The sequence below is a fragment of the Pongo pygmaeus genome, chromosome 4 (genome assembly GCF_028885625.2).
Source record: "Pongo pygmaeus isolate AG05252 chromosome 4, NHGRI_mPonPyg2-v2.0_pri, whole genome shotgun sequence".
NCBI lineage: Eukaryota > Metazoa > Chordata > Mammalia > Primates > Hominidae > Pongo > Pongo pygmaeus.
Genome location: NC_072377.2, coordinates 64,530,129 through 64,557,260, shown reverse-complemented (window position 1 = coordinate 64,557,260; position 27,132 = coordinate 64,530,129). Strand labels below are relative to the sequence as shown.

At 37.4% G+C, this 27,132-nt stretch overlaps 1 protein-coding gene across 7 annotated transcripts in view; it reads left to right on the top strand.

The window, feature by feature from the left end:
* PDE4D (phosphodiesterase 4D) overlaps nt 1-27,132 on the top strand; it is a 1,555,180-nt gene that overhangs the window by 1,286,362 nt on the left and 241,686 nt on the right. For all 7 annotated transcript variants that reach the window (XR_010126387.1, XM_063664836.1, XM_063664835.1 and 4 more), the window contains one exon: nt 23,377-23,568. Coding sequence is in view for 6 of the 7 variants with exons in the window: in XM_063664836.1 (XP_063520906.1) it covers nt 23,377-23,568 (192 nt within the window). In the remaining variant the exon portion in view is untranslated. The remainder of the gene's footprint in view (nt 1-23,376; nt 23,569-27,132) is intronic.

The window sequence follows — 27,132 nt, the reverse complement described above, 5'->3', positions numbered from 1 at the left end:
TGGGAACCTAGAGTTAAAGCATCAGTATTTTTCTTAATGGGCCACTGGATCCTAGAAAGGCAACGAATTATAATGGATAAAAATACAAATTTCAGGCAAGTTGCTTCTCTTAGCACCATTGCTTTATCTGGCATAGTAATAAAAATCAAATGAGACAATGGATATGAAATGCTAAAAATAGTACATTCTCTGTTGTTATTATCTATTGTGATTATTGTGTTAACCTTGGAAAAAGGCCCATAGAATAGTGGCAGCTGGGTCCCCTGGACAGTGAACCACCAACCTAAAGACTGTCTGGGCAGGCTTGCCTTTGAGAGTTCTTGTATATCAGCTCTAATTCTGTCCACGAATTCAGAGGCAGAGAGCAGAGTTGAGGAGAATTTCACAGGTGGTAAAGTCTCCGGTGAGGAGGCATTTCAGCAACGTGATCAGTGTTGCCAAAGCTATGAAAGATGTTGAAGAACACAGTTTCTACCTGAGATATCAACTAAAGTTTGAAGCTTCAGGAGAAGGCATAGTTCTATCAGAAGACAGCAGTACGGCACCAATACTTAAACTCTATATGGTAGAATTAAATGCTGAGCCCTCAAAATCATTTGCCAGTTTTACTTTAGCTCCAGCAAAGGGATAAGAAAACCCTTCTTCTGTCATCCCTCTCCTATGTTTGCTGTTGCTTAAGCAGTATTTATTTTGGTAACAGGAATACCTGGCCTTGCCACTTAATCTCCACCATTCCAAAGAAAACCTTTCTGAGATCATCTTAACGTTGTCTCTAGGCAATAAATATCTCAGGTTTCTAGTTATTCCCAAGGACACTGACCTCACATTTCTTATTGTCTTAAAGTCAAAAGTACCTTTGTCCTTAACTCACACCATATATGTATGAGGCTAGGATATGAGAGAGCTTGTTACATCTTGCTTGATATGTTTTGGCATTACAGGTAGTGTAGGTTTTGTTATTACAGTTTAACTTTTGAAATGCGTATGAGATTTCTCAGGTGAAATAGAGCCTTTGATGTGGTACTCAAAAGGGATAACTATGATTCAGAGGAATCATTTCTAAAAGATGGCACTCTTTCTCCTTCCAGTTCTTTCTGTTCAATAGTAGGGCTGGGGAAAGGCAGAGGCAGTTTTTGTTATTTCAAATGAGAGCATCAAAGATAGTAATCCACGGTGCTCAACAAAAGTCAAATGATCTTTTTTCCTTCTCCATTCATAAATACATAAGAGCTGATGCTTCATTATGTTTAAATACAAAATGCACACTCCTACTTTGTTTTCCTATATGGGAGTTCTCATGTATTCTTCAAATGCTCATCTAATTACTATTACCTACTATTCCAAATGCAAATGACAAGGTCCCAGTTTACTGTTGATCGTATATTACAAGAGTCATCAATTTTGTTTGAGAAACACAGAGGACAAATATTTCATTATCGTGCTAACCATGCCTATTATTAGTTTTGTGCCCCTGTAACATAAGTAATAGCCCCAAATACATGGCACTTATCACACACCAGGCATGATTCTAAATGGCATGTTCTCCATGTTATGGAAGAAGAGACTGAGGCATGGAGAGAGTGAGTAACTTGGCCAAACTCACAAGGCTACAAAGGCAGAGAATCAGGTTTTGAACTCAGAGCTGCCTAGACCCTGTGTTCTTAACTATCATCATATAGTGTCTCTCTTACTGTTTTCTCACTGAAGATGAGAGAGGATTAAAATCTCAGGAATAAATGTAACCTCCACAGGTAGGCATATGCATAAAATTCAGATGCAATGAATAACAAAATGACTGCCTCCCGCACAAAGTTAAGAAGCAAACATATAATGAGTACTTACTCTGTGCACACACTGGTGAGGACCCATTACACATTTCATATCATTGAGTTCACACACGCACACACACACACACACACCCCTATATGAGGGCAGTATGATTTTCCCATGTGATAAAGAAGGAAAGGGAAGCTCAGACAGATTAGATACATTGTCTGACATTGTTCAGATAGCAAGAAGCAGATTCAAGATGCAAACATAGACCAGAGACCATTATTTTAGACCATGAGGCCTTTTCTTACCAGTTATTCATTCACTTAATATTAATCACTTACTATGCATTTGCTGAGCACCTGCTATCTGTCAATGTCTTGTAAATCAGTGTAGGAAAATCATAAGATTTGAAATCACAGCATCTAGGTTCATATCTCAGCTTCATCATTAACCAGCAAACCAGTAAACCTCCCTGTTTGGAGTTTCATTATCAATAAAATAGGTTGACAAAAATATTTATTTAACAGAAATGTTATGAAATGCAAATAAAATAATGGATGTAAAGAAGTTGGCAAATGGTCAAGCAAAACATGAATGTTAATTTTATGATGAGTAAAGTAAATGGTATGGAGACCCCCAACCTCAAATAGCTGGGGAGGGGTAGTTGATAAGGGGAGAAATGTGTCTAATGCCAGTTGCTTTATTATTTTAACCCTGAGATAATGCTTTACTGAGAGTATGAATAAGATGTTTGGAATTGTGGAAGGAAGAACCGGAGGTCATATTACACATTTCTTACTACATGTTGAGCTTTGAAAAGTGAGAATGATTTCATGAGGCAGAAATTGGTTGGGTCTAAAACTTCATTGTCTGTAACATATACTCCAGAGAGTGAGAACAGTATGACCAGAAGTATCTTTGGAGGGGCCAGAGACAAGATTTGAAGGGAATTAGGACAAGATTTTAAAGTAACCTAAGTGACATGATAAAGAATCCACTTTTATAGGCAAAAGTAGTTATTCAAAGAAGTAAAATAATCACATTTTCTAGCCACTTCAAGCTATCTCTTTTTCCTTCCTTTTCTTCCTTCATTCCTTCTTCCTTTCTTCCTGCCTTTCTTACCTTCCTTCCTTCCTTCCTTCTCTCCCTCTCTCCTTTTTTCCCTTCTTTCTCCTTCGCGTTTAACCACACACAAAATCCCAACAGCAGCGTAGAAAGTGGTGTTGAAGAGCTGGGCATGTGGGCAGGGACACCACCAAGGAAGGTGGTGTAATATAGCCTGGTGACGAGAGCTTTGGCTCTTCTCACCACTCCCGCTCCTGAGTAAGCACAGCATAGAGGAATATGAGCTGAGTTCAGTGCTGTCCAGTTGGAATTGGGAATGTTAAAGCTGGAAGGTCAGCAAGTCTGGTGTTCTCAAACTGACAACACATCAAATAGCTATGACAGCCTTTTGAAAATAGAGATTTCTGGATCCAGCTTCAGCTTTACCGACACAGAGTATCCAAAAGGAGGCCTAAGAATCTGTATTTTTAAAAGCCTCTCCAAAGTGACATGTAGCAGTAATTGAAAAGGACAATCTCTTTATTTTATTGATGAAATAGCTAAGTCCCAGAGAAGTCAAGAGGCTTGCCAAAATCACAACGAGGTAGTAGTGGGGTCAGAACTCAAACTCAAGGCTCCCAGTTCCCAACCCAGTAGTATTGCCCAGCATCAGTTCTTATCTTTGCATTATAAATACATTCCTGCCCATCAACAGTGGATTGCAAAAGCAGGGAGAAAGAGAGGGCGGCAAGGGTCAAAAAATATCTATCACGTCCTATGTTCTCTACTTGGGTGACAGGATAATTAGAAGCCCAAACCTCAGCTTCCTGCAATATAGCTATGTAACAAAACTGTGCATGGACCCCTGGATCTAAAATTTAAAAATCAATAAATAATACAAAGAAATACATTCCTATTTTTCTGAAATATTCTTCAGAATATGAAGTAGGGATCCCTTTGTTTTGCAAAGTTGGTTTGATATGTTTAAGTAAATTTAACCAGAGAGTTGTTTTCTATATCTCCCTCTAAGTATTAAGAAACATTTACCATACACTATAAAGCATTACAATATTGTTAGGATGATTACCAATATTACCAAAGTGAAGGACTCTTGCTAAAATCCTTTTCCAGCTTTTTCATTCTACTATTTACAGACATGTAAGCACATCCATTCATTTCAGCAAAATGTAACATTCCACACAAAGGTTTTGAACATTGTGCTCGGCTAGAGAATATTTCTAGTGAGTGCTCATAAGGGACATTAAAATAAGCATTTGTCTTTCATTCAAGCTTTATGAAGGATTAAAAGTAATCCAATTGTTCAATCCTTCATTTAAATCTTTAGTCCAAAGAACAGAAGATTTGGGATTGACTCATAATCCAGCCATTTAAATCTATGAGACTCTAGGCACATCATTGCCCTCCTTCTTGAGCCTCAGATTTTTCTTCAGCAAATGAGAGTAAAAATCTACACTCCCAAACCCATCACTTATTGCCCAGGGTCACTGTGTGAATTCCACTGAACAATGGCTGTGAAGGTGCTCAGAAACAACTTGCTTGTGAGGGCATAAGAAGCACAGGAGGAAAAGGCCTTTGGGAATAATTATTTTGTCTCACCCAGGACAGGTTATCTGACCATCAGGGGCACAGATGGAACTCTTTTTGGACATGGCAAGTGGGTAAAGCACCCAAGGTGCCCTGAGAGATTTTTTTCATGTGGTCTGAAGGGCCACATACTTTCGTGGGATTAGTGGCATATGTGGTATGGAAACTCATAATTACATTGCAAATTTAAAGGACAGCTCTGTAGGAAGAAGCCAAGAGCAGAATAAGCATAGATGTGGTTTGGATTTTATTTTTCCTCTTGTCAAATTTAACTTAAGTTCTGAATTTTATAAAAAAAGAAAAAGAGTGGTGAAACAGTCATATTTTAAGATTTTTAAAAGTCTTAAAGACATGGAAAAAGCAAAGACGATACCTACACTGCTTATTTTAAAAAAAACTCTATTTGTGTTTCATGAAGTACAGGCTTCTGCTCACTCTGTAATTCTCAAAGACTATTTTCAAAATTTGGTCAAATTAAATTTCAAAGGTCAGCAAAGTATATAATCATGTTTGGGTTCTTTTTTCCCCTAAGTTTAAAAAACTGACATCTATCCTTTTTGTTTAGGCTATCTGAATGTATGAAAAAAGAATAAAAGTTATTTTACAGCATATATTTTTCTGTAAAAGTAACTACATTTAAAATTAAATTATTTACCAGTGGTATTCATTTTATATAAGCAGGCTGGAGATGGAGGTTCTATTTACATATTTACACTGTCATGGTACAGTATAGTACTAAATATTTTACAGGCCAGCAATCAAAAGAATTACAATTGCTACTAGGAAACACTAAATCTGAGGATTCTGTCATGACTATGTATAGCTGGTTAGAAAAATCTTTGCTGAATTGAATGGCTTTCCCATTACAGATGGCCTTGTTTACACTGTACTTAGAGCTCTGTGTGCCATTTTGGACTCCTCATTAAAAAAGCATAAGTCATTTTTTAAAAGAGGATAAGTGGGAAATAAAATGGGAGCCAAGATTATATCGAATAAATTCTACAAAAAAAGAAAAAAGAAAGATAAGATACACATAATTGAATATCATAATCTATCCAGAAAATAGATGAAGTGGCACAAAAATGGACGAATATATTCAAATGTTTGAGAAATATTATTTCATAAAAATGAGACAAATTTTATTGGCTGAAGAAGTAAAACTTGATTTTTTATTTGAGAACATAGTTAATGTCAAAACAAAGACAGTCAGCAATGAACATTGCTTCTCAACTTGAGAAGATTAGAGAAGAGGTCAAATGCCTTTAGAAAACAGCTGTGCATGTATCTTGGCTGTGGACCTGGCAAGTCAACAGGATTTATGAACAGCCTCACCATGAATTTGGTCATTCTGAGGGGAAGGAAAACCCCAACTTAATTTTGGAGCAGAAGATCAATGTGACTACTACGGTCCTTACGTCTTCTCAATGAGCTTCATTATTCCTCCCAGAGTGGCAAGAGTAGTTAGTTGATGAGCATTTGCGGAATGGATAGGTATCTCTTGTCTATGACCTACTCTATCACCCTCAGGATCTATTAATCCTTTGAGTTTGATCTCTAAGGTGGCAATGAAATATTTCTTATACTAAAAATACACCGAAGCTCGAGAAAGAGGGCTCAAATTTGAGGAGAGTGCTACATTGGCAAGAGGATGCCCCAGGTAATATCCTTTCCTTCTCCTAGAGAGGGACATTTGGCTCTAGAAAGGCATTTAGCCTATGAGTTCAGAATAGGAATGGTCTTAGGCATCTGATTCAACCTACGACATTCCCAGTCTGAACCAACTCATCCTGATTCCACTGCAAATGAGCTAGGCAACAGTGAAGAGTTGTTCTAGTCTGGGTTTGGATAAACTGTGAAATATTTCTAGAATTTTTCTATAGACTCTCAACCATTTCCCTGGAAGTGTGCACATTCAAAATGTCATTTTGCTTCGGAATAACATTTTGAATAAGGCAAGCCTAATTTTTGTTTTTTAACAGAATTTTAAAATAATTAATTCACAATATTTGTACATAGGATAATGGGATATTTTGTTACATGAATAGGATGTATAATGATCGAGACAAATTATTTAGGGTATCCAGCACCTTGGGCATTTATCATTTCTATGTAGTGTAATAATTCAATTTCTTTCTTCTGGCTATTTTGAAATATATGATACATTATTCTTAACTATAATCTCCCTACTCTGCTATCACACATTGTAACTTATTTCTTCTCTCCAGCTGTATGTTTGCATACGTTAGCCAACCTCTCTTCATTCCTCTCCTCCTGTGAGACTCTGGTAACTATCATTCTATTACCTTCATGATATCAACATTTTTTAGCACCCACTTACGAGTGAGAACATGCCATATTTGTGTTTCTATGCCTGGCTTAGTTCACTTAACATTCAGTTCAATCCATGTTGCTGCAAATGGCAGGATTTTGCTCTTTTATGGCTGCATAGTATTCCATTGTGTGTGTATGTGTGTATATATATATGTATGTATTTTCTTTATCGGTTTGTTAGTTGATGGATACTTTGGTTGATTCCATATCTTAGCTATTGTGAATAGTGCTGCAATAAACATAGGGGTTCAGGTATCCCTATCCCTTTGATATACAGATTTCCTTTCCTTTCCTTTAGATAAACACCCAGGAGGGGGATTGCTGGATTGTATAATAGTTCTACTTTTAGTTTTTTGGGAAATCTCCATGCTGTTTTCTATAATGGCCATATTAATTTATTTTCCCACCAACTAAGAATTCCCTTTTCTCCACTTCCTCACCAGCATCTATTTTTTTTTTTTTTTTTTGGTCTTCTAATAATAGCCATTCTAAGGTAAGATACCTCACTGTGGTTTTGGTTTATAGTTCCCTGATGATTAGCGATGTTGAGTACTTTTTATATACCTGTTGGTCATTTTATGTCTTCTTTTGAGAAGTGTCTTCATGTCCTTTGTCCACTTTTTGATGGGATTATTTGAGTTTGGTTTGGTTTGGTTTTTGCTGTTAACTTGAGTTCTTAGCATATTCTGGATATTAGTCCGTTGTCAGATATATATTTTGCAAATATTTTCTCCCATTTAACATGTTGTCTTTTCACTCTGTTGATTATTTTCTTTGCTATGTAGAGATTTTTGGTTTTAATATAGTCCCATTTGCCTGTTTGTGTTTCTGTTGCAATGCTTTGACGTCTTAAGGGAAGCCTATTTCGATCTGGTACTTCTGAAATCTCATTGGCTCAAGTGAAGCACGGGTGTAAATCCTGAGTGTTACTCTCGGTCCTGTGTGTCTTCTGTAATCCAGAGACAAATTCATGTGTCAGGTTCACACTTGAGCTGATCCTCTGTAACTCTGCGGATTGTCGTTAAGGCAGAACAGAACTGGACTGGCTTTCACTTTACACAACAATCACGACTGTGTGTAATGATTATAGACTTATTCTCTAACATCTCTTAAGCACTTAGGTAATGAGAAATGTCATAATGAAAATATCTGTTAACCAAGGAAGATCAAGGGAACAAAACAAAAAAACCTAAATGAAGTGTGAAGGTGGTAGAAGTAAAGACATAGATGGTTTCACTTGGGCCAGAGATAGATTGAATGTGAGACATTTGAGAGTTTAATGTACTTTCAGTACATACTTTCCAGTTTACTTTGATGGAACGTACTTTCCAGTTTACTTTGATGGAACGCAGAGTGTTGAATGTTATTGTGCTAACAAATAAGCCCCCAAATTAAATGACTTAAAAAATAAACTCATTCTTCATCAAGTAGCTTTCTAGGATGGTGTTTAGGAGGATGTGGCAGCTCTCCTTGCTCTCAGTCACGGACCAGGATTCTCCCACCTTCTGTTTCTACCATCCTTCATGCATCAGCATCTTTAGCATCCAGCTGGCAGAAAAAGAACATCAAGATAGGCATGTGGGAGGAGCTATGAGCCAGTCCTGAAAGTGGCATGCAATATTTCTGCTCACATCTAGTCACTTGGCCAAATCTAATTGCAAGGGAACGAGAACTTCTTTTATGCCCAGGAACAGGCAGAGAATGGAATATGGCAGACAACAAGCAGAATTTCTTATATTCACAGTCCTGATTATTGAATGCTATGCTTTCCCAAGGTCATTTTGTCTTCAGCCAGATTCCATTTCAAGGAAACATGAAAATGTTTCTTCACTCTATAAAATCATTGTTGAAGTAGATCCTGCTGCCTCTGCGGTAGCCCATCCAACATCTTAAAACCTTTAAAAGATAATTTGTAACCATACATAATTCACCCAATATAAGAAATCATGAGAGAAAGCTAATCTCAGTGTACTTATTATACAATGAGACACATAATGAGACATATTTTTTTTATTCTCCACTATATATTTTAAAAGAATTGAAGAGGCGAGTGATTGTTTATGGCCATCATAAGATAATATTCTTATCATTGCTTTGCCCAGTAAGATTGAAAAAATTGTCTGTAATTCAGGCCACACAACCCTCTGAAGCCCTTCTCCATTCATTCAAGCCCCATTAAGGCAGAAAACCCATCTGTTTGGATTGTTGAGGTTGGAAACTGAATAATATCACTTCTCCAAAATAGATTTAATAGTAGGGCTGGTGAATGGTTTCCTGACCTGTTTGATGGAGAGTGCAAACCCAGAGGAAAAACATGGTATATGAGTTTTCATATCCATTAGTCTAAAAGAATCAGAATTCGGTTATATTTTAAAGGCAATTATAGTAGAACTATTACTTTTTTGTTTTCTGTTATAATCTTACCTGGACTTATTTAACATACTTAACACACAATATTTTAAGGCTAAGTATTTCTACAAAGGATTTATCATTCAATCATTCTTATTTAGTCAATAAAATCTTTTGGAGATTAATTTTTAGTAAGCCTAAATACCCAAATAGCCAGGAAAGTGATTGAGGATCACATTTTTAAAACCCACTCCTCAAAAAGAAAATTGTAATATCTTGGGAGACAGGTATGGTTTGAAGATCACCCCTCTTCAAAGTGGGTTCAATATCTGACCTAGTGGAATCACTCCCCATTCCCCAGGACTAGGTGACACTCACTGATCTGGGAAAAATAAACACGTGCAAATAACAAGAGAAATTTTGAGAATTATGAGTAAGCTTTGAAAATTTGGGTACTGAAAATAGAAAGAGAGGGAGGGAGAGAGGGAGACGATACGGAGGGAGGGAAAGAATAAAAAGGAATGAAGAAAAATCTAATAACAATTTATCTCTTAAGAAAATAGAAGGTGCAGCTGGGTACTGTGGCTCACGCCTATAATCCCAGCACTTTGGGAGGCCGAGGCAGGCAGATCACCTGAGGTCGGGAGTTTGAGACCAGCCTGACCAACATGGAGAAACCCCCAATACGAAATTAGCCAGGCGTGGTGGCGCCTGCCTGTAATCCCAGCTACTCGGGAGGCTGAGGCAGGAGAATCGCTTGAACCCGGGAGGCGGAGGTTGCAGTGAGCCGAGATCACGCCATTGCACTCCAGCCTGGGCAACAAGAGCAAAACTCCATCTCAAAAAATACGTAATTAATTAAGTAATAATATAAGGTGCTACATTTTTATTTTCACCCATCCAATTTCTTTTCTTATCCTTTCCTGATATGTAATTACCTCGGATGCAGATGTGTGTGAAACTAATGAAGATCAAGCTAAGAGCTTCTCACTGGCCTGGTTCCCTTTCAAGTTGTAAGAAGTGGTACTAGCAGCTGCACATAGTTTTAGGTTTTGTAAAATCCAAAAAACTAAGATTTTTTTGTATTATTTTTCTGAAAGCAGACTCTTATAATTGTATAACCTTTATGTACCACAAAACCTAGATCCTACCCCTGATTGCATGGCTGACTGGTGTTCAAACAGGAGGATATTCAAAATAACCCCCGTTAAAATGCCTTCTTAGTGATGTTCCAGATTATTTATTCAAATGTACTAATCAGTCTCATTAACCTATTTCTTTAAATAAGTGACCAATTCCTAGCTAAATTGTAAAATAGTTATGAAGTTTATTTAAAGTAGAACTACACAGATAACCATGGTAAATGGTAAGCAGGATAGAAAAAGTAGCGCTGCATCTAAAGATATCCATGTATTCACAATACAAATATTTATTGAGCAACTCGTATGTGTGAGGCACTGTTGTACCTGCTGGGGACACATTAACGAACAAAGTAGATTTTTTAAAAAATCTCTGCACTTGTGGAGCTTATATTCTAATGGGGTGAGTAAGATGATAAATAAAAAAGTTCATCAGAAGCTGTTAAATGCGATGGAGAAAAATTAGGAGTAAGGAAGGTTTTTTGTTTGTTTAAAAAAAGAGATTAGGAGGTTGGGGTGGCAGTTTTAAATAGGCCAGTATGGGAATATCTCATGAAGGTAACATTGAGCTGATATCTCTAGAAGGAATATGCCAAGCAAAGAGAACTGCAAATCCAAAGGCCCTGGGGAGGGAGTATGCACAGTGCTTCAAGGACAGCTAGGGACCAAGAGGCTGAGCAGAGTGGACAAGAGGGAGAGATGTAGGTAAAGATGAGATTAGAGAGGCACCAGGGGCCAGGTCACTGAGGGCCTTAAACCAGTGAGAGAACTTAGTATTTTCTCTGAATAAAATAGGACACCATTATGGGATAATGAGCAGGAACTTGACGGGAATGGGCTTACATTTTAGGAGGATCGCTCTGTCTGCAATATAAAGAATAAATATGGGTGGGTGGCTGGAGAAGTAGCAGGGCACATCATTAAAATATCAGTGTTTCAAAGTGGGCTTATTAAAGCAATTTTACTTGCTCTATGTCATAGAAACAATACATAAAGACAGAAACACGCCCCAACACTACCTTGGGTATTTTTCTTTGCTTGCTTTTTTTTTCTTAATATTTTAACTTTTATTTTAGGTTTAGGGGTACATGTGCAGGTTTGTTATATAGGTAAACTTGTGACCCCGGGGGTTTGGTGTACATATTATTTTGTCACCCAGGTGCTAAGCATAGTACCTGACAGTTGGTATTTTTTCTGATCCTCTCCCTCCTCCCACCCTCCATCCTCAAGTTGGCCCCAGTGTCTATTGTTCCTCTCTTTCTGTCTGTGTGTTCTCATTATTTGGTTACCACTTATAAGTAAAAACATGCAGTATTTGGTTTTCTTTTCCTGCATTAGTTTGCTAAAAATAATAACCTGCAGCTCCATCCATGTTCCTACAAAGAGCATGATCTCATTCCTTTTTATGGCTGCATAGTTTTCCATGGTATATATGTACCAGATTTTTCTTTATCCAATCTATCATTCATGGACATTTAATTTGATTCCATGTCTTTGTGATTGTGAATAGTGCTGTAATGAACACATGCATGCACGTATCTTTATGGTAGAATGATTTATATTCCTTTTGGTATATACCCTGTAGTTTGATTGCTGAGTTGAATGGTAGTTCTGTTTTTAGTTCTTTGAGGAATCACCACACTGCTTTCCACAATGGTTGAACTATTAATAATTTACATTCTAACCAGTAGTATATAAGCATTTCCTTTTCTCTGCAACCTTGCCAGCATCTGTTATTTTTTGACTTTTTTAGTAATAGCCATTCTGACTAGTATGAAATGGTATCTCACTGTGGTTTTGATTTGTATTTCTTTAATGATTAGTGATATAGAGCATTTTTTCATACACTTATTGGCCATATGTATGCCTTCTTTGAAAAGTGTTCATGTCCTTTGCCCACTTTTTAATAGAGCTGTTTGGTTTTTGCTTGAATGTTTGTTTAATTTCATTGTAGATTCTGGGTATTAGACTTTTGTCAGGTAATATAATTTGCAAACATTTTCTCCCATTCTGTAGGTTATCTGTTTACTCTCTGTTAATAGTTGTGGTTTTTTTTTTTTTTTCCTGTGCAGAAGCTCTTTAGTTTAATTAAGTTCCATTTGTCAATTTTTGCTTTTGTTGCAATTGCTTTTGGCATTTTTATCATGAAGTCTTTGCCAGTTCCTATGTTCAAAATGGTATTTATCTGGTTATCTTCCAGGATTTTTATACCTTTAGGTTTTACATTTAGGTCTTTAATCCATCTTGAGCCCCACTTTGTTAACAAGACACTATTCCTCTTTGGACTTTAGCTTGATGAAGCCACATTTTGAGAAAGAGTGCATTTTGGAAATATAGCATCTTAGAAGTGATCTTAGAAAGTGAAAGATTGGTAGTAACCTGCTGTGAGCAGTACAAGGAAAATAAAACTGAGTCAGTCCTGTGGGGCTACAGCTGACTCTCGGGTCCAGCCTGGCCTGGAGAGCATGTGCTTTTCTGCTCTTCCCTCCATACACTTAGTTAGTGGTCAGCATATGATAATAGGATGTAAGGGAAGAAATAAATCCCTACTTGTTTTATTCTCAATCACAGTGACACCTACAAGAAATTGCCAGATAAATTAAGGCCTACCAATGACTACCAAAAAAAAGACACATTCCGCTTCCCATTGAAAGCACATATTCTGATTGAATGTGTATGTTTACTACTTGAAGTTCTCATTATTTCTAGGTAATTACTGCAAATATGGACCTCATACTGCTACTGCAGGCTTTGCCTCAAGAGTCCAAATACCATGGCCTCATGTTAGGGACATCTGAGATCCTTTTTATAAAAGTTGCTTTATTGTGCTAAAAACAAAGACACATAATATGAGCTCTACCCTCTTACATTTTAAGTGTATAGTACATTATTATTAACTGTTAGCACAATGTTGTACAGCATAGCTCTAGAATTTATTCATCTTGCATGATTAAATGATACACACTGAACAACAACTCTCCATTTCTCCCTCCACCCAGGCCCAGCAACCACCATGCTACTTCCTGCCTCTATGAGTTCAACTACTTTAAATCCCTCATATAAGAGGGATCATGCAATATTTATCTTTCTGTGACTGACTTATTTCACCTGGCATAATGTCCTCAAAATTCATCCATGTTATAGCATATGACAGGATATCCTTCTTTTAAGGCTAAATAATATTCCATTGTGTGTATATACCACATTTTTTAATCCATTCATTCATTGATGGATATTTAGATTGTTTCCATATCTTGGTATTGTGAATATACATAAATGAATATGGAAATACAAATATTTCTTTGACATGCTGATCTCAATTTTTTGGATAAATACCCAGAAGTTGGATTGGTAGATCATATGGTAGTTCTGTTTTTAATTTTTTGAGGAACCTCCATACTGTTTTTTATAGTAGTGGCATCACTTTACAGTCCCACCATCAGTACATAAGGATTCCAATTTCTGTATGTCCTTGCCAACAGGTTTTTTTTTTTTTAATAATGGCCATCCTAACAGGAGTGAAGCAATATCTCGTTGTGGTTTTCCTTTGCATTTCCTTAATGATTAGTGATGTTGAGTATCTTTTCATATCCCTGTTTGCCATTTTTATGTCTTCTTTGGAGAAATGTCTGTTTCTTTCATTCGGTTTTTTAATTTTGGGGGGTTTCAATTGGGTTTTGGGGGGTTTTTGCTATTGAGTTGTAGGAGCTCCTATGTATTGTGGATATTAACACCATATCAGATATATGGTTTGCAAATGTTTTCTCCTAATCTGTAGGTTGTATATTCACTGTGTTTTCTCCGTTGCTGTGCAGAAACATTTTATTCTGATGTAGTCCCACTTGCCTATTTTTGCCTTTTTTGCTTATGCTTTGATGCTGCCATGGATTAGGAAACTTAATATTGTTAAAATGTCCACAATGTCCAATGTAATCTCCATCAAAATCCCAATGGTATTTTTTATAGAAATAGAAAAGCAATCTTCAAATTCATAAGAAACCACAAAAGGCTGAATAGTCAAAACAATCTTGAAAAAGAACAAAAAATCTGGAGATCTCACACTTCCTGATTTCAAAACAAATTACTAAGTGACAGTAATCAAAACAATGTGGTACTGGCATAAAGACAGACATAAAACCAATAGAACAGAATAGAGCCAAGAAATAAACTCACACATACACAGTCAACTGATCTTTGACAAGGATGTCCAGAATATACAACGAAGAAAAGTCTTGAATGGTATTGGGAAATTGTATTGGGAAAACTAGATATTCACATGCAAAAGAATGAAACTAAACCTTTGTCTTAAATCATACATAAAGAATCCACTCTAAAGACTTAATTGTAACAGCTGAAGCTATAAACCTAGAAGAAAATTTAGGGGGAAAATATCATGGCATTGGTCTTGGCAATAATTTGAGATGCTTTCTTAGGGAGAGTTTCAGTCAAGAAAATTTTTCTTAATAATCATTAAAAAGTAATGTATAAATTTCAAGTAAAACAATTTTTGGTTGGGGCTTTCTGGTTGTCTTAGTCAACTCAGGCTGCATAACAAAGTACCCTAGACTGGTGGCCTAAACAGAAATGTTCTCACAATTCTGGACGCTGAGAAGTCCAAGACCAAGATTGGCTGATTTGGTTCCTGTTGAGGGCTCTCTGCCTACATGCAGATGGCTGCTTTCTCACTCTGTCCTCACATGGTGAAGAGAGAATGCTCTTGTGTCTCTCTCTGTTCTTATAAGAACACCAGCACTATTGGATTAGGGCCTCATCCATATGACCTCATTTAACATATGAATTCTAGGGGAACAAGATAGGTTTAACCTCAACCTCAACCTCATTTAACCATTGGGGGTTAAGGCTTCAACATATGAATTCTAGGGGAAACAAGATTCAGTCCATAACAGTGGCCTAATAAATGCTTTTCAGAAAAAATTGTGTCAAAAGTGTGCTAAGCAACTCCAGCTTATCCTCTTTCATTTACAGTCCAAACATCAAACTCATGCTATCATTTCCATCTTGAATCTCTTTATTGCCCTGTGTTACTTGGGAGTGTCACTGACAAGCCAGAAACATATGTTGTGTATTTCCAGATATCGCCTAATGTTTTACTCATAAGTAAGCATATACCCTTCATCTTTGTACCAGTGTGTGTGTGTGTGTGTGTGTGTGTGTGTGTGTGTGTATGACAGGATCTCACTGTTACCCAGGCTGGAGCGCCGTGGCATGATTTAGACTCACTGAAGCCTCAGCCTCCTGGGCTCAAGTGATTCTCCTGCCTCAGCACCACAGGCGTGTGCCATCATGCGTGGCTTTTTTTTTTTTTTTTTTTTTTTGTAGAAACAGGGTTTCATCATGTTGCCCAGGCTGGTCTTGAACTCCTGAGCTCAAGCAATCCACTCCCCTTAGCCTCCCAAAGTTCTGGGATTACAAGTGTGAGCCACCATGCCCAGCCCCAGGCTTTTGTTTATAAAAATCATCTGTGAAAACAAAGGGTAAAACGTGTCTGTTAAATATCTTAACTCTGTGCAAATATATATATTATACAAGCTAACATGTGTAGTATAATTTAGCTGTGTAATCTTGTAAAGTAGCTAAATATCATGCCTTCTCCGGGTATCCTACTTAAATTTAATATGCAGTTTTATGATTGATTGGGAAAGATTGCCATCTGTGCATATCACTGTAAAATGCTAGTTTCTACAGTCTCATCTCCATAGATAATCAGAGAAAAGTAAATATTAAAATGGTGAATTTTGCAAATCATTATTTTGTTTACTCCAGAGAAGCTATTTGACCTGCAGGGAAATTTTCAATAGAGAAGTATCACTGGCATTGATTAGAAACGAGCTTCATAACCTTGTGATATTGATAACAATGGGTAAAATATTTAATATTATAAAGAGGGAAAAAATGTATGTAATCATCCAGTTCCAGTTACTCTCCCCTTAAGCTCAAGGGTAAGCCTCCCCTCCCCTTGAGTGGCAAAGCATCAAAATGGGTTCCAGTGTGTTGGCTAACAGCATGAGCTACAATACACAGGGGAGAGTGGAGTACAGGAATATAAACAGCAGTATAATTGTGAACTGAGGTCCCCAAGCTACACCCTGTGTCTGGAGACCTGAGGTCTGAAGGACTGTTTCTGCTCATTATATTCAGCTGGAGCCCCACCTAGGTTGTTGGGACCTCCAAGCCTTCCACACTTCCTGGTAGGAAATTATTCTTTCTCCTCAGTGAGGAATATCTAGAAAAAAATCAGCAGTCTCCACCCTCCCTGGATGTTATCACACTGGAATTATGGAGTTGGGTGGAGACATAAAAGCAGCTGAAACTTTTAGAGCAATCTGGCTCCAGCATCTGTCACCTCATTGATTGCAAGGGCTGATTCAGGTGATTTGGCCCTCAGTTCTCTTCCTCTTTCATCTCTCCCTTTAGGTTCTTCCCAAAGCCGTGTGTTCAAATAAAGAGAATGACCTAGATGAAGATCCCCCTGGAAGAAAAAGAGTAATAAAAATGAAAAACAATAGCTGCTAAATAATGGGAGTGTGCTAGCTGCCAGGCAGTGTGGTGAATTCTTTCCAAACATTTTCTCTTCTAATCCTTATAATGGCCCTAGAGCTAGGTACTGTAATTATCTTTATCAGCAGTGAAAGCCTAGAAAGGTACAGTAACTTGCCCTAGAGCACGCAAATAGGAAGTGGCTGAACCAAAATTTCAAATTTAACCCGTGTTTTCTAATTCTTAAATAAACATCTTAACAGGAACATTTTTGGTAGGTCAATATTTTCTAAGTGCCACTGTTCTTACTATGTAGTGAAAAAGGCAGCTCTTAGATGGTCCTGGCTTCAGTGATGGCTCCCAGGATTCCCAGCGACATTCAGCAAGATCTTCCCTGTGAGTGGCCTTCACAGATGCTTCGGTAATGGAGGCTGCTATTGATAGGGGTTCCTTAGCAGCTGCTCCACTGAGGCCCTCATTGCTCCACCCACTTTGGGCTTCATACTGGGGGTCAGTGCTAAGTATAAGGTCCTGATGGCTAGGATAAATGAGGAAAGCTATTTACTCGGCACAGTAGCAGGACTCTGGCTCAGGAGAGGGCCCATATCATGGTCAAAAATAAATTGAAAAGAGTTGAACTAGGGAAGCAGTGTCTAGCAAAAGGCCAAAAAGGTGAGAAATGACCTTCAGCAGACAAACAATTACCAGGCCAGTAGACACAAAGTATGCAAGCAGTTGAGAACGTGGATGAAAGGTAGATTGGAACTGTATTACCATCCAGTAATTCCAGTGAAATGGAACACAGTGGAGAACTGGGAGTATTAGTTCATTGGTCAGTTTGTCCAATTTCTCTTTGTTTCTTGTAGGGGGCTGGTTCCATAGAAAAGGATGGGTCTGTGGAGTAAATTGTCATGAGTAGTGCTAGCCACACACATTCTTTAACACTTCTAAATGCAGCAGGCCAGCTGGTCATTACTCTTACTGCCCCCTCATAGGAGACCAAATATAGCTATATCATTCCTCCTCCAAAACTGCCTTCTGGCAAAAGTTATCTCTTTTAAGAATTGTGTGCATTCTTAAATTGCATTAAGGGAAGCAAACATGTGGAACAAGAAAGCACCTCACTTAGTTCCATTTGCTAAGCCCTTTTGCAGACCCACTGACCCTTCCTTAATTCCAAATGAAATCTCAAATGCTATAAAGAAACCCACCAAATGGGTTACAGCAAAGACTTTTTTACACCCTACTGTTATGTTCAGAATGGAAAAATCTGGGGATTTGGCAAATTCCAAAATGTTGGGTCATATGAAAACTTTTTTTTTGAGACAGAGTCTCACGCTGTCACCCAAGCTGGAATGCAGTGATGTAATCATGGCTCACTGCAGCCTCGACCTCCTTAGTTCAGGTGATCCTCCTGCCTCCACCTCTGGGGTAGCTGGGACTACAGGTAAGCACTACCACACCCAGGTAATTTTAAAATTTTTTGTAAAGATGGTGTTTCACCATGTTGCCCAGGCTGGCCCTGAACTCCTGGGCTCAAGCAATTCACCAGCCTTGGCTTCCTAAAGTGCTGGGATTATAGGCATGAGCCACCACACCCAGCCCCATATGAAAATTGAGTCTCAGAATTAGCCTTTGCATGCGTCACCTGTAAGTTAATCAGAATGTTACTTTCAGAAGTTCCATGCAGGTGAGGAAGCTAAAAGGTATTCTTGTATTTTTTTTAATGAAACTTCGTAATAGAGGTGTAAACAGAGTCCATTCTCCCCAGCCTTAGAATCAGACAGCTTGAGTTTAAAACCCACTTATGAGCTTGAGCATACTGCTTATCACAGAGTCACTTGTCTATGCCTCAGAGTCCCCATGGTCAAATGGAAAATACAGTGCCTACTTCAAAGGGTTATTGTGAGGATTAAATGAGATAATATATGCAAAGCACAGTGCCTGGAACATGGAAAGTGCTCCAGAAGTTTTATTATTATTAACATTATTATTATTGCCACCATCATCATTAAACTTGGTTATTTTTACTCTCCCCAATCCTTTAGTTACTTTTTCAAACTTCTGCTAGTTTTTTGCTTGGGCTCCATCTCATTGGCTATGAGTCAAAAGAGGAATTCACCACATCCAAGTGTTTTCTAAAGAACGCCTTTGGAAAATTCACAACTGATCATTTTGATACCAGCATCTAAGGTTAGGGCTGCCTTATCCTTCATCACCTTCTTGTTTTATTCATAATACCACAATGTGGACTATTGATAAAATTATGTTTCAAAAATAAGTAGCTTATTTGAAGCCATCTATAATTTCAGCCCAAACTGACTAATTAGGCTAACTTTCAGAAAGTTAAGTAAGTGTCTAATTCTCAGTTAACTTACTACCTACCGAGTAAAAATGTACTGCCTTTTAAAATCCACAACTAACCTCCTTCACTCAAGGCAAACCCCCTAGTTCTAATATTTGAAGTATTTAATGAACAAGCCTTTTTGGGGGTCCTCTTATAGTTAAAACATTTATTTTTCTCCTTTTTTAACTCTATTTTTTGTCTTTCTTTTTTCTTTTTTTTTTTTTTTTTTGAGACAGAGTCATGCTTTGTCGCCTAGATTGGAGTGCAGTGACACGATCAGTCACTGTAACCTTGAACAGTTGGTCTCAAGCGATCCTCCCATATGTGCCTCTAAAGTGTTGGGATTACAGGCATGAGCTACTGTGCTCAACCTCTACTCTGTTTTGTACCTTTTATTTGTTGCAAAAGCAATATGTTTATTTTAACAAATACTAGTCTTCCTTATCTTACTCCCCTGAGATTTCAATGTTAAAAGTTGATTTGTGTGTTTCCACGTAAGTCTTTATAACAAGCTTCTGCTGACACTCTTTGGCCCAGCTTTCCATAAACACATCCAGCCCTACCTATTAGGTTGAACTGTACAAAATTGCCATTTTTATAGGTCCCCACTATTCTTTAATACCAAGCCTCAAATTGAGCCAGACACTAAATGTCCTGTTTTATATACATGCCTTATTCATTCCTTCTTGGGTTTGTTTTTGTGGCTTCACTTTTGCTGGATGGTCTCCACCCCCAACCCCAGCTCTACTCTGACTGGACATTTTTTAACTCTCCTTCAAAGGTGTACATCTTGCAACTTCTTAAATCCTCTTTACATTCATTGTCTACATCACACAGTCTGATTGCCTATATAATACAATTTCGTGTTTTAGTATTTATATACTATTTAATACAGATGCCACCTGTTTTGCTGCTTTTATTTTCTCTGGTTGCTTGATGTTCTATTACCTTGACTAGACTTTAGTGCTTTCTAGAAAAGGACAGTGTGCAGTATATCTGTACTTATTCAAGTGCTGGTCTAAGGACATAGGATGTAATGTAAAAGTTTATTCAATGAATATTTCAAAATACAAAGTCTCTTTTTCTATAAAGTCATTCACTAATACTGACATTGGCTGATACTTCAGACTAGAGATTCTCAGTAGTATTACTTTTTCTTGATAATTCATTTTGATTATAAGAGCATTTAATATAATGGAAATAAATTATGCAAATGAACTCAGACCCTAGGTTCACTTCCCAAAACGAACCGTATTCTGAGAATACTTGTGGTGCCAAAATTTAGAGTGAAACCCCAGACTATTAATGATGCTCATGTTACTTTACTCCAACACAATAAGTACTCAGTGATTTGTTACAGAAATTCAGTTGTCTTCTCAAGTATTTTTTTCGTTAAGAAAAAGTCCAATAAAATATCAGTCACTATTTTTAGATCTTCATTCTCAATGTTTGTAAAGCTAATACTGATGTTAGATTAATGTAATTTCATCAATATTGATAATTACTTAGTATACATTGTGAACTTTGTTTTTTGGATGTCATTTAAAGGGTTATTTTCATGAGTCCCTAAGAAATAATTTAGGCCTTTAAGGTTATTTAACCCTTCAGTAGAAAATAGTTTCCTTGTTTAAGAAAATGATCTCCATCTAGTGGACAAGTTTTTATATTACAGTATACAAAGAAAAATATTAAAGCCCCTAGAATATCTCATATAAAGCACTTTCTGACCTATTAATAAATGTTTTGGTTTTAGTGCTAATATTATGGCTTAAAAGTTGTAAGATTTAAAAATGCCATAACTATCTAAATGACTTAAGGTATTTAGCAATATTTGTTTCAAAACTTTTAGTGGAGTGTTAAGACTTGCTTGATTTAATTGGAAAAATTATAATTAAAGAAAATACTGATTTTTACAAATTTGGTGTTTACTCAGTTGAACTGAAAAAAACTAAACAAAACTCACACTTCTGTATCTCTTACATTTCTGTTCATGCACAGGAAGGAGAGGGTATTTTCTTTTTTAAAGTGTAGCAATAAGAATATCTTGATATTAAAGGGAAATAAACATAAACATTTCTATAGGCATTCACATTACTAGGTCCTCTTCATGCTGAAAAGCTGCCATGACTATCTTCTTAGAAGAGAAATCTACTTTGCCAAACCCCCACTATTTAGAAGTTTTTAATGTCTTCCAGTTGTATACTAAATACCTTCAAAAACCTTCTTAAATACTACTCTTCATGAAAACTTCTCAGATATCCCAGCCTGAGTTAGTCATTCATCTTTTATTTTTGTATCTTAGTGCACTCATATTAGGTGCTTAATAAATGCCTATTTAAGCATATCCAAGGAGAGTTTGCCGAAGATCCCTAATGTATATCTATTGAATAATTAGAGACCATCCTCCCCTTCCAGCCTTCCTGGGAATTGACAAGGTTTCACATACATATGTGCCTATCCTATTCTGGTGAAACAGATGTCCCTTGTTTGGGTGCCACATATATTTGTGTTTTATATAATCATGCAGTAGAGCTGGAAGGACTTTAGGAACAATCGATGATTCAATGCAGTTAGCTCAGTGACTGATCAATTAACTTTTCTAGGACCTGGTATCCTCGTCTGTAAAGTGAGTCTGTTCAACTTGACAATCTCTCATTGTCCTTCCTGAACCAAATAAATATATCTATAAAGAGACACAATTCTAAGAAAATTTTAGTTGGAAAAACATATTTGCAACTGTTCAAGATAATGAGTTTTTCCTCTTCTGTTTATTTGATGGATTATTTCGGAGCCACTGTTATTTGATCACAGATTCAAAAGTGATCCATGAAACATCTTCCAATCTTAGAGTCATAACTCTATTTATTAATGACTCCAATAAAGAAAATAAAGGAATGTTTTAAAATTAGCTGGTTAATAGTTTGAATAAAGATTCTAATGGGGAAAACATTAATGACAACAAAACTTGAATTCACATGTTTTATTTATTCACTCAACAATTTTTTCTTTAAAACCACACACCTGCTGGGCTATCATAAGCTATCACCCTCCTCTCCTAAGAACACATGAAAGCTGACTTTATTTTAATACTGGTTGATGTTTCACTAGAAAGGTTCTTTGTGGAAAGTTTGTCTAGATTATAAGGACTATGACGTTAAGAACTGTGTGTGTAGTTTTTTTCCCAGCTCTGAAATATGTATTGCTGAGCACAATGCCTTTTATTCATTTAATCATTTACTCAAGACACTTGGGCACAGTTTTCAAAGTGCCAAGAATATGCTGAGTCTCCATTCGTAGAGAGCTCACAATCTAGGAATGGAGACCAGGTGAAAAACATTTTCAATTCATTGTAAATTCTGTCATTAGGGAGTGGGAAAGTGTCTTGGGAGCATAGAGAAAGGGCCTTTCATAAAGCTCTGATGTACCAGGGTAGCCTTTCAGGTGCAGGCTGTCTCAAGGATGAGTGACAATTAGGCAGGGGAAAGGGGATTTGATTATTTAGGGGAGCAGGAGGTGAGGCGGTGATGGCCTGTGACAAGGAGATGGTGCCTCAATAAGAGTTGAGCATGAAGTACCCAATAGATGAGGGCTGCAAGTTGAGGCTGGGAGGGCAACTAATTGCAATTGAGAGCAGATGGTTAGACTGGCAGTCTAGCAAAGAAATTTTGACTTCATCCTGAGAGTAGTGGCAAGTTACTGAGAGGTTTTAAACTGAAGAATGACACTGGAAAATGGATTCAAGACACTAATATAAAGGTTGTTATAATAATATAGGAGAAATTTGATGGAGACCTGAATTTAAAATATTGGTAGTAGGGATGGAAGGAAGTGGGTACAATAGAAATTAATGCTTGGATGGATGTTATAGGGTAGGAGTGTGGAGGGAGAAGCCCAGGTTTGGGAGAACAGCATTAGGCACAAAATGGGTTATTGTTGAATCAAATTCAAATATTTAATGAATTACTGTGTATTTGTTATTTTCTGAAAGGAATTTTATACTTAGACGATTATGTTTTGCAGAGTGTTTCCCTTTTAACTGAAGTAAGGTTTGGAAAAACGTGTGTCTTGTATCTGGTCAGTTAACAACAGTATCCAGGAAAACAAAAATGTGAAGTCGATGTGTTTTTCTTTTATGTATTTCAATATTGTCATATTTTTATGGCAGAAATTAGCTGTAATTTTGATTCCTGCTAATTCCACTGTCAATTCCTCAGCTGACGCTAAATGCTTTGTGAAAATATGAACATGTGAATGTTCACAGCAACATAATTCCTTCTCCTTCCTTTACAGTTTTGATGTGGACAATGGCACATCTGCGGGACGGAGTCCCTTGGATCCCATGACCAGCCCAGGATCTGGGCTAATTCTCCAAGCAAATTTTGTCCACAGTCAACGCCGGGAGTCCTTCCTGTATCGATCCGACAGCGATTATGACCTCTCTCCAAAGTCTATGTCCCGGAACTCCTCCATTGCCAGTGATATGTAAGTACAAGGGCAGGCAAAGAGAGAGAAAACCAAGTAAATTTATATCTAGAGCTGATGACGTAATAAAACTGATCACTTTTGTTCAACTGTATCACTCTTCTCCAATATAGAAGAATATGAATAAAATTATACAAGCTAGAAATGAATGGTAGATTTAACTTGAGTGCACTGTCACTCTTGATTAACACACACACACACACACACACGCATTATTTATTTTCCCAGAAAATACTTTATAGGAAAACTGAGAATTAAATTTTTAATGGAAACTAACACTTAAATCATTAGCTTATATTTATGTAGAGCCTGAGTTTTAGCTACCTAACTATGTGGATATTTTCTAATATTTTGAAAAGCTTTCAACTCTGTTTGAAAAGTCCTGTGATAATAGACTGTATAGCATTTTGAATATATTTCAATTGACGTATGTACAGATGTTACCACTGGTTTGCCAGATCATTTAAGAAATCTTTGGGGGACTTTGCCAAAATTAAACCAATTTTTAAGGATCATTAGAGGCGAGCACAGAAAGCATTAGACAGACTTGAATATCATTTAAGACATATACAGCTTGAAAAACAATGAAAACTGACAAGCAGGTTTGCAGATCCTGTACCATCAGTAGCTCATTTCCTCAGTGCATTTCATTCTTGTGGTAGTGTGCATGTGTTTCTAGATAGGTCTTTATTCTCACTCAATACCTATACTATCTTTCGTGGCACATCTGCCTCTGTATAGAACTGATCTTCATCTTTCTCTCTTGGTCTATACATTTGTCCAATAACATTCACCATCTTTTCATGACACCCATCTCAAAAACTCGTAACAGGCTGCAATTTATCTTATAAGAATTAGTCTGTATGGGACCCCTGAGTGTCTAGTGTTATTCTTGCCATTCTAACAGAGCATCAGTGTATTGCAATAGGTCTACATGGGGTTCTAGAAATGAAATTATATTTCACTCATTTTTACAAACTGTGGTTGCTATTTTAGCAGTTGTATTATTGACGTCTACCCTTCTTCATCTCTAAACAGCTTTCTATTCCTAGTGGCCCTATTTTTACATTATTTTTATCCCACTTTCTTAGATTTGAAATTCATGACACTTATTTATTCATTCACACATAATGAGAATGCTTCTTGAGCAAATATGGTGTATTTAAAGCTCTCAATCTGTGGAGCAGTGAGGTCTGGCATTTTAAACCATTGTAATAAAATATGGTGAGCACAATCCTTGAGGCATTTACAATGGACTGCAGGAACATAGAGAGGAGATGGAGAGTTTTCCACCCAAGGGAAAGATGCAGAAAATACCGGGCTAAGGGAACAACATTTACTAAATGCGAGGCATGGAAAATTATGGCTGAACTAAGGACTGACAATCTGCTCGATGTGAATAGCGAAACCTGGCAAGAGAGAAGAAAATTTCAAATACAGTCTATGGGATCTGAGAGCCACAGAGGTTTTTAGCTGAGTTTTGGCATGATCATATTCTTGTTTTTATTGCATCTTGATTACTCTGTTGTTGAATGATTGCATAGCGAAGTGACTACAGGGGAGTATTTCATGTAGAAATTCACAGAAGTAAGGCAGGCTAAATACGATGAAGACCTAAGTCAAGGGAGTGATGGCAGTGGAGCAAAGAGTTGGTTTAGATGCAAGAGGCTTATAGAATGGTTTTGTGTGTGTGTGTGTGTGTGTGTGTGTGTGTGTATGTATGTGTGATGTATGTATGTATGTTGGGGGACAGCCAGTGGAGAAGGAGAATCAAAGAGAATGCTGATTTTTGGCCATGAATGAGTATGTACATGGTGATGTGGACATGAGGAACAAAGGGCAGAGAGTAGAAAACATGACAGATAACAGGTGATGAATTGGCTTGTGCATGATAAGGCTAGGGGAAACAAGACAACAGTTAAAGTACCGGGACAGCAAACAGAAATAACATTCCAGAGGACCAGGAGAAATAGAAGAGTTACCTTCTATAATTACTAGGTTTTTGAATGACAGTTGAGTGGAGCGTCGTATTCAGGTAATAGCATTAGGAGCCCCTGGGTTAAGGAGTGAATTGAAAGTGGAAATGTGAGCAAATGCAGGCACCTCTTTAAAAGGCTGATGAGTTCATTGTAGATTCTGGATATTAGCCCTTTGTCAGATGAGTAGGTTGCGAAAATTTTCTCCCATTTTGTAGGTTGCCTGTTCACTTGGATGGAGTTTCTTTTGCTGTGCAGAAGCTCTTGAGTTTAATTAGATCCCATTTGTCAATTTTGGCTTTTGTTGCCATTGCTTTTGGTGTTTTAGACATGAAGTCCTTGCCCATGCCTATGTCCTGAATGGTAATGCCTAGGTTTTCTTCTAGGGTTTTTATGGTTTTAGGTCTAACATTTAAGTCTTTAATCCATCTTGAATTGATTTTTGTATAAGGTGTAAGGAAGGGATCCAGTTTCAGCTTTCTCCATATGGCTAGCCAGTTTTCCCAGCACCATTTATTAAATAGGGAATCCTTTCCCCATTTCTTGTTTTTCTCAGGTTTGTCAAAGATCAGATAGTTGTAGATATGTGGCATTATTTCTGACGGCTCTGTTCTGTTCCATTGATCTATATCTCTGTTTTGGTACCAGTACCATACAACCCCATCAAAAAGTGGGCGAAGGACATGAACAGACACTTCTCAAAAGAAGACATTTATGCAGCCAAAAAACACATGAAAAAATGCTCACCATCACTGGCCATCAGAGAAATGCAAATCAAAACCACAATGAGATACCATCTCACACCAGTTAGAATGGCAATCATTAAAAAGTCAGGAAACAACAGGTGCTGGAGAGGATGTGGAGAAAGGAACACTTTTACACTGTTGGTGGGACTGTAAACTAGTTCAACCCTTGTGGAAGTCAGTGTGGCGATTCCGCAGGGATCTAGAACTAGAAATTCCATTCGACCCAGCCATCCCATTACTGGGTATATACCCAAAGGACTATAAATCATGCTGCTATAAAGACACATGCACATGTATGTTTATTGCGGCATTATTCACAATAGCAAAGACTTGGAACCAACCCAAATGTCCAACAATGATAGACTGGATTAAGAAAATGTGGCACATATACACCATGGAATACTATGCAGCCATAAAAAATGATGAGTTCATGTCCTTTGTAGGGACATGGATGAAATCGGAAATCATCATTCTCAGTAAACTATCGCAAGAACAAAAAACCAAACACCGCATATTCTCACTCATAGGTGGGAATTGAACAATGAGAACACATGGACACAGGAAGGGGAACATCACACTTCGGAGACTGTTGTGGGGAGGGGGGAGGGGGGAGGGATAGCATTGGGAGATATACCTAATGCTAGCTGACGAGTTAGTGGGTGCAGTACACCAGCATGGCACATGTATACATATGTAACTTACCTGCACATTGCGCACATGTACCATAAAACCTAAAGTATAATAATAATAATAAAAATACTTGAATGATGAAATAATCTGGACAACACATCCTGTGACACAAGTTTACCTATGTAACAAACCTTCACATGTACCCCTAAACC